This window comes from Prunus persica, chromosome G5 (assembly GCF_000346465.2).
Source record: "Prunus persica cultivar Lovell chromosome G5, Prunus_persica_NCBIv2, whole genome shotgun sequence".
NCBI classification, from domain to species: domain Eukaryota; kingdom Viridiplantae; phylum Streptophyta; class Magnoliopsida; order Rosales; family Rosaceae; genus Prunus; species Prunus persica.
The window spans coordinates 433342-442114 of NC_034013.1; the positions used below are offsets into that span (position 1 = coordinate 433342).

Below are 8773 nucleotides of genomic sequence, written 5' to 3' on the forward strand. Positions count from 1 at the left end.
CGGTACGGGAAATTGCCAAATTGAAAATAGCGTACAAGTTTAGAGGATATCGACAGTTAATCTAAAAAAAACACTATAAAATTTCAATTTTTTTTGTTTTTAATAATGAGGGTGTTTTTGAGTTTTTAAAAATGGGCCTACCAAACGGGTTTTTGTGGCTTTGAACTTAAATTCTGTTCATGAGTTTATAAAATTAGATCCAAATAGGATACTAAATAGACCCTTATCAATTGAGCTTTCATCTAAGGAACTCATTAGACATGGTTTGAATTTCTAACAATACGCATAGAGATTATGATCATTTGGCTTTTGTGTTACTTATAAAAAGTGATTTCTGAAAATATATGAAATAAAAAAAGTACTTCTTTGTATACTTATAGTCAAATTGGGAATGTGATTTCTAATACCTCGTTGTATTTACGGCTATAATGTTAGTAATACTACTATCACAATTTAACACGAATATAATTAAAGTTTTCGTTGTATTCTAGTACCCAAATTTTTATACACTTAAAAAAAATAAAAAGTCCACTAAAGACTTTTAAACTTCTTATAATTCTGATTGAATAGACATGGACTTTTAAACTCTTATGAACAAATCACAATTTAAGACGAGAATGACTAACTGGAAGATGACTCAGTAAACCCTACACGAGTCATAAGATGACTCATTCTTCTTTTTTGCGCTCAAAATGAGTCTTTCCATCTAGGGACGGGGCTATATATTTCAAATTTTATAAGGTGAGTGACATCTGACATGGCGAAAGGATCCCCCGTGTAATCGAAAGAGCTATCTGATTGCCTAGCTGGCTAGATACTATTGGTCCGATGATTTCACCACGGCAAATCCTATGTGGCTCAAGATCATCATCTCACGTGTCCTTCTTGCGTTTCCTTGCTCACCAAGAGTCTGAGTCTGATTGGCGTAGAGCAGACGACGCGTTTCCAGGAAAAGTAAACACCACCTAAATATCTAGATGGTCGTCTATGCCATTATTTAATATAGCCCTCCTCCAGTGTCCTCGCATCCTCTAGGTTAGAATTCGACTTCGAATTAGATTTTTGTAGATATTTCTTTTGCTTATGGAATTGGAAGGAGATGTTGGATTTCTGGATGAGAATGACATAATCGGAGAAATCGATTGGGATTTTTTGTTCGACGGCTCAAATACCTTGGAGGATGTGTTGGAGTTGGAAAATCCAGTCGTCACGGCGACTGGTTCATCATCACCATCACCATCATCAACGGTGGAGGATGCTCCCTCCGACTCATCCCCGGATTGGATCGGCGAGATCGAGACCATTCTGATGAAAGACGACGATGTCAACGGCAACCAGGTTGTTCCGGATTCGGTGGAGCCCACTAATGCTGAATATTATGAGAAGTTTTTGGCGGATGTACTCGTCGACTCGCCTTCCACCGATGCCGGTTCCAACGCCTCCGCCGACTCCGAGAAGGAGAAACTCGACCGATCCCCGCTCAACGATGACGATGACGATGACGATGACGCTGCTGACGCCGACGCCGACGATCCTATCTCCAAGAAAAGGAGAAGGTACCATTAATTTATTATTTATGATTTATTAATTGTAACTCTTCGTTTTAGGGTTTTGAACATTTATTAAAATTAAAATCAGAGTATGCTTATTGTTAATTTATTTATATTTTTAATTACTGTGGTTGTGTAAATAAATAACAAGTCTGGTTTATTGAATCCTTTAATGAGAGATGAAGTGAAATATGTTTTAGGCAAAGGGCCAAAAATAGATAAATAAATTATTGGGGAAATAATAATAATTACGATGTGATATGATAGTAGTGAATGTGGTTTGGATTATTCCAGGCAGCTGAGAAACAAGGATGCAGCGGTGAGATCAAGGGAGAGGAAAAAGATTTATGTGAGGGATCTGGAGATGAAGAGCAAGTACTTGGAAGGCGAATGCAGGAGACTGGGGCGTTTGCTCCAGTGCTGCTACGCTGAGAATCACGCTTTGCGCCTCGGTTTGCAGATGAACAATGCTTATGGGCATGGACATGGTGTTTTGGCCACCAAGCAGGAGTCTGCTGTGCTCTTGTTGGAACTCCTGCTGTTGGGTTCCCTGCTTCGGTGCCTGGACATCATGTGCCTCGTTGCTCTGCCTCTAATTCTGATGGCCGGACTAAGAAATCCACTGAACAACGTGGCGGCAAACAAAGATCTAGAAAATGTGGATCTAAGGCCAAGAGGGGCAGCAAGTAAGATGTTTCAACATTCGGTGCTCCTATGTTTTTCTAAAAGTAGGAGATGCAAAGCGTCGAGGACAAAGATGAAACATAGTCGATTTCCTTGTTTATTGGGTTCTTATGTGAGCTTTGCTCTCCCGCTTCTAATGTTAGCAACTTAAGGTTGGTAGGTTGGATTACTTATTTATTTTTGTTTTCCCTTTTGTCTATGAATAATGGTTTTACAGTATGATATGGAAATCCTCCAACTATGTTTTTTGTATTTCTTCTTGATTGATTTACAATGTGCTTATTATCTACAAGTTGTTGCTTTACAAGTTACGCAAATTCAGATGCAAATGGCCATAGGAATCATCAGAAAACTATTTGGTGGGGGTTTGTAACTGATTTCTTTATCTATTTTTCCTTGTTATATTTTTTCTATGCAAGATTGAGTAGGGATAACCATTATTTAGCTGGATTGTATTGGCGGCATATTAAGATATAATTCGTTTGACCCAAAAGTTCATGCAATCAAGCAGCATTTGTACTTCCCTTATTATCCCGTATGCATTTTACTACTACTTTTTTTTGTTTTGATCATTTTCCATGTTGTATCTGGTAGAGTAGAGCCTTAACTCCTTGAGGCTTCAGCTTTCTAGGTTGCTGGCCTGTTTTGGGTTCTTCTCGTTTTTGTGTCTGTGTACCAAAAGTTTTTTAAAAAAAATAAGCCCTTGCGCGCAGCAGTAGAGTGTTGCGCAGTGAAGGCAAAGGAGGGAGGACTTCCGTCGAGCGCTTGGCGTGCACTCAAGGCCAAGGGGTCGCACAGAGACTGGCCAATGGCTCGCCGGTGGAGTCCACAACCAATATTCCGTCATTCCAAGGGGTCTTCCAACCCCTCTTGTATTGTGTGCCACTACAACATCAACTGACTTGGCTCATCGTATGCAACCTTATCTCTTTTACGATTCTTTATACCTGCAAAAAACCTCAAAATAATATAACCAACATGTATAAGTTCAGCAAGGCCCAAAAAGCCAAAGTTTTTGAGATGGACGGAAACAGAGATGATGCCTTGAAATGCTTCAAAATTAGGAAAGAAGCTTTGGAAGCTGGGGATCGAACCCGTGCCCTAAAATTCCTAACTAAAGCTCGCTGTCTCGATCCGACACTTCCCATCAACGACTGAATCGGGGGTTTGTTCATTTCTCATGATTATCCGCCAACTGAATTTCAAAACCCTCCAACGAATACCCAACCAACGGTATGCTAGCTGCTGTTATTACCATTCATTCAGACATGAGCACCAACCGTTCGACCAAAATCCCCAAACAAATGCAGCCTCAACTAACCACTCTATGCTCAACTACTTTCACAGAAACCTTCCACTTAGAGCCATTGACATGTTCAGTAAGCAACTTCAACTACATTTGTTTCATAACATCGATGAAGTTACCGTTACCCTTGCTGTCAAGGCCTGTCAAGGCCACCCCAAACCCGGATGCCAAATTCACAGGTTCACAGTTTCTTCTGGGTTTGCTTCGTATACTACGGTTTCAAATTCTATGATGAGTATGTACACTAAAGCTGGACAGTTTGATTGTGCCTTACTTATCTTTGAGACTGTTATACTGATATAGTTTCTTGGAATACTATTCTTTCGGGGTTTCGAACAAGTGAGGGTGCATTGAATTTTGCTCTTAGGATGAATTTTAATGGAGTTATTTTTTATCCAGTGACTTGTACTACGGTTCTTGCTTTTTGTGCGGATCATGAAGATTTTCTATTTGGATTACAACTGCATTCTCTTATATTTAAGTCTGGTTTAGATGGTGAAGTTTTTGTTGGAAATGCAATTATAAGTATGTATTCGAGGTGGAGGCGGAGGCGGTTAATAGAAGCTAGGAGTGCGTTTGATGAAATGGAGAATAAGGATCTGGTTTCATGGAATGCAATACTATCAGGTTACTCCCAAGAGGGAAACCATGGGCTTGAAGCGATTTTTGTCTTTATTCAGATGGTGAGAGAAGGGATGGGGTTTGATCATGTCTCATTTACTAGTGCAGTTTCAGCTTGCGGTCATGAAATGAATTTAGAACTTGGGAAACAGATACATGGCTTGACAATTAAATCAGGATATGGAAATGTTTCAGTTTGTAATGCATTGGTCTCGACATATTCAAAATGTGAGTTTACTGAAGATGCAACATTAGTCTTTCAGTGCATGAATGATCGCAACGTAGTGTCTTGGACGACTATGATTTCTATAGATGAAGAAGATGCCATCTCTCTATTTAATGAGATGAGATTGGATGGAGTATATCCAAATGATGTTACATTTGTTGGACTAATCCATGCTAAGGCGAAATGATTCATGGGTTTTGCATAGAGACTGGATTTTTATCAAAACATAATGTTGGCAACAGCTTGATCACCATGTATGCTAAGTCTGAGTCCATGCATGACTCCATCAAAGTTTTTGAGGAGTTGAACTGCAGAGAAATCATATCATGGAATGCTTTGATTTCAGGTTATGCTCAGAACGGGCTTTGTCAGGATGCACTAAAAACATTCTTGGTAGCAACTATGGAGTCGAAGCCAAACAATTACACATTTGGTAGTGTCTTGAGTGCAATTGGTGATGCTCATGATATCTCTCTGAAATATGGCCAACGATGCCACTCGTCCTTGATCAAACTTGGATTAGTGACTGACCCAATTATCGCAGGTGCTCTTCTTGATATGTATGCAAAGCGAGGAAGCATTTGTGAGTCCAAAAGAGTTTTCAGTGAGACGCCTCATAAAAGTCAGTTTGCTTGGACTGCAATAATATCTGCATATGCTGGGCATGTACTATGACTCAGTGATAGAATTGTTCAAGGAGATGGAGAGATAAGGGGTAAGACCTGATTCAGTCACATTTCTTTCTGTACTAACATCATGCAGCAGAAAGGGAATGGTGGAGATGGGCCGTCACCTCTTTCACTCAATGGTGAAAGACTATCATATTGAACCATCTCCTCAACATTATTCAAGTATGGTGGACATGTTGGGACGGGCAGGGAAATTGGAGGAAGCAAAGGAATTGATGAGTCGGATCCCGGGACAGCCAGGGTTTTCGTTGTTGCAAAGCCTGCTTGGGGCTTGCAGGATCCATGGGAATGTGGAGATGGCGGAGAGAGTGGCCGATACATTGATGAGATTGGAACCTACGGAATTGGGTTCTTTTGTGTTGATGTCCAACTTGTATGCTGAGAAAGGCGACTGGGAAATGGTGGCAAAGGTGAGGAAAGGGATGAGAGATAAAGGAGTGAGAAAGGAAGTGGGATATGGTTGGGTGGATACTGGTGATTCTGATGGTTCCTTGTATCTGCATGCGTTTTCATCAGGTGATACATCCCACCCACAGTTTGGGGGAGATATGTAGAATGACAAACTGTCCAGGATTAGAGATAAAAATTTTGAGAGAGAACATGCGGGAGACAGAATCACTGAAAATGGACTCCTTCTCAAGGCCCTCACTTTGAAGGCTGAATCTGTACATGTAAAACTTCAAAAGTAACTCATGATTGTTACGAAGTTCTGTAGCCAAATTTCAACCTAAAAAAAAAAACGAAAGCGAAGGAAATTCATCTTCATGTAACATACAAATGAAGTTTTGATGTGAACGAGAATAAAAGGTCATGTTTTTATTTTCCTATCATTTATAACTGCCTATAAGAGTTCTTAGACTGCTCTATTTGCTGATAAATAATGAATAAATCTGTTCAATAACGCATATGATCATATCCTACTCAACCATGTTACAGGCCTAAACTGTTCAAAAACCATTTTTGGAGGCACTAACGAAGCTAGCTTTAAGCAGGAGAAGTTGACCACAGCTTCTTTAACACAATTCATGCAGTCCAAAATAGATTATAAAGAACAGTTACCTTGCTAAGTATCCCAACAACCAGATTTATCTGCTCCATCACCAATTCATCAGCTTAAGAAATGTCTTCCCGAAGAAGATGATCAAAAAGTGATCTATGCCCTTTGACAAAATCTACGACTTCTCGAACAATTTTATTCTTCACCTATAAAATATAGCTGATACAACACACACTTTGACAAGTATTTGACAGGACCTGCAACTTAAAAATACAGCATTAGAAATAGTTATTATTTGTTTCAAGCCTTCTCAAGAAATAAAAACAATTTCGTTACTACTTTGTTATTTCTTTGATTCCAACATCACAATTGCAAGGTATTTTGAATGGATTTCAGCAGGTAAAATTGTGTCTAGTAGATGAAACATGCCATGATAAGACCAACATTCTAGGACACCATTACCAGAAATTTCAAAAGCTTCCTTTATAACCAATGACAACAGAGAAAACACTAATCTAAAATAGGAGTTATAACCATCCTTTGCTTCTTGATATCCACAGGAGCATCTCTTTGACGCTTAGTGCCAACCCATCTCAAGGACAGAAAGCAGAACTTACGAGAAAGTTGACTGCCCTGCATGAAGTGATATGCTCCAAAGCATCCATCTAAAAGATAACCTGAGCTCCAGATTTCCCATATTTGTGAGTTATTCTAAGTAGTAAAGCAAGTTCAGCCTCGAAAGTGTATGCTCGCTGTCCAAGCGAAAGAGCACCCGAAAAAAGAAATCAACAGAAGATAGTATGACAAACCAAGACATCGATATCATAGAAGAAAATACAATAGCTTCAACAAACTCATATATACACTAAAAATTGGGTTGTGAAAGAATTTGCACATATGTTACTTCTTCAAAGAATTTTACACAGTAAAAAATGGCAGTGTTTCTTTCCTTTTACCTTTTAAGTAAGTTTTTTTTTTTTTGAATTGTCAAAATGGTCAGATTTGTAATAGTGCTGCTGGTGTAAAATTCTCTAAAACAGAACTGCCTAAAAATTTGTTTAAAATTCAAAAATAAGGTCAGACCAGTAAAGTCCCATAATAAGTTCATGAAAAGCCTGTTCCCGGCTTTACAAAATTAACAAAGCACTATATGTAAATATAGCAGCTAAACACAAAGCAAAAGTTCCTAAACTCAAGAAGAACTGCTGTAGCCCTGACCACCAGTTCCAGTTCCCAACCCAAACTCAGGTATGTTTTCTGGTAGACAACTTATCAGGAATTATTGGATAATTTGGATTTCAGGTAAGAAGGAAAAGCATATTACCCAAGTTGAAAAGGTGAGATCTTACAGTTGGCTAAACTTAAAGGTTAATGTTAATAATGCCTATATTCATATAATCAAAACCACCCTGCTATTGGACTTGATAGTTTATTAAACATGCACCTAATGAGAGAAATTGCTGATGCTCATTAAGCAAGATCTTAAGAAACCCCTACTTTGAAGTTGGCTTAAGAAATATCTTTCATGATCTACACAAATCAATGCATCCAAAACATAGAGTGCCATTTGTTGTAATATTTTTTTTCCACCTTTCAAATTTTCTTGACGACTTCTAGAATCAAATTGAAAGATTATTACATTGTATAAATTACTCTTAGTATTACTTAACGAGTAAAGCCACAACTGTAGAGTTTGTTTAGGAAAAATACACTTTTATTTAGTCCCACATTGGAAGGGAGTTATTTTCTTTCATGGTTTATAACCACCAACACTTTAAAAAACATTAATAGGGAATCGGCCTAGTAGTAGAGGAAAAGTTTGGTCTCATCCTGCCCTGGCTATATACTGACAATTCCAAAAAATATACAATTTGGAATAGCATTGTCATCTATCCAAGTCAGTATTCTGTAGTTTTTTTAAAAAAAAAATGCGCTATTTTTTTTTAAAATAGTACAGGCATACTGGTTTGGACATACTCGTATATTAAAAAAAAGGGTATAGCCGCACGGCCATACTAGTTTGGACACGTAGGCGGGTCCTTGTTTTTTAAAAAAATCGTACAGCCGCACGGCTATACGTTTTTTTCCTTGGTTTTTGAAATTTTTTTTAAAAATAGTACCGCCGCACGGCTATACGTTTTTTTGTCTTGGTTTATGAAATTTTTTTTTAAAATAGTACAGCCGCACGGCTCTACCCGGTTTTTTGTCTTGGTTTTTGAAATTTTTAAAAAAAATAGTACGGCCGCACGGCTATACTACGGTTTTGGAAGGAAAAAAGGTATAGCCGCATGGCCATACGTTTTTGGACGCGTGGCGCCCTCAGCGGGGCCTTTTGTTTTTGGGTTTAAAATGGTATAGCCGTGCGTTTTTCTGTTCTCCGTCCAAAAATAGTATAGCCGGTGGCTATACTCTAAAACTATTCTATTTAAATAGTATAGCCACACGGCTATACTGTTAAATAAACAATTAAGGGAAAACTGAGTATAGCCGTGCGGCTATATATATATTATTTTTATTTAATAATATGTGAGAATATGAATATAATACGTGAATTTTGTGTGCCTTATTGAAATTTTTGTAAAAAAATTAATTACTTGATAAGTAGTAATTAATTTTTTAAATTTTTTTTGTTTAATAAAATATTTATGATTAATTTCAGTTTGGTACCGTGAAGTTGAACTATTGAGGCATGTTTGTCCC

The 8773-nt window shown here is 38.1% G+C and overlaps 1 protein-coding gene and 1 pseudogene across 1 annotated transcript; both read left to right on the plus strand.

Moving 5' to 3' along the window:
* Positions 866-2551, plus strand: LOC18776076 (bZIP transcription factor 60). The gene is made up of 2 exons (XM_007209268.2): positions 866-1556; positions 1845-2551. The coding sequence occupies exons 1-2, from the start codon at positions 1084-1086 to the stop codon at positions 2383-2385; spliced, it is 1014 nt and encodes a 337-aa protein (XP_007209330.1). The 5' UTR covers positions 866-1083; the 3' UTR covers positions 2386-2551.
* On the plus strand, positions 2642-5906 carry LOC18776196 (annotated as a pseudogene).

Bases quoted from the DNA above. Each gene is read 5' to 3' on its own strand.
- LOC18776076 (XM_007209268.2), top strand. From the start codon at position 1,084: ATGGAATTGGAAGGAGATGTTGGATTTCTGGATGAGAATGACATAATC. The intron at 1,557-1,844 runs GTACCATTAATT...GGATTATTCCAG, and splicing joins ATCTCCAAGAAAAGGAGAAG to GCAGCTGAGAAACAAGGATG.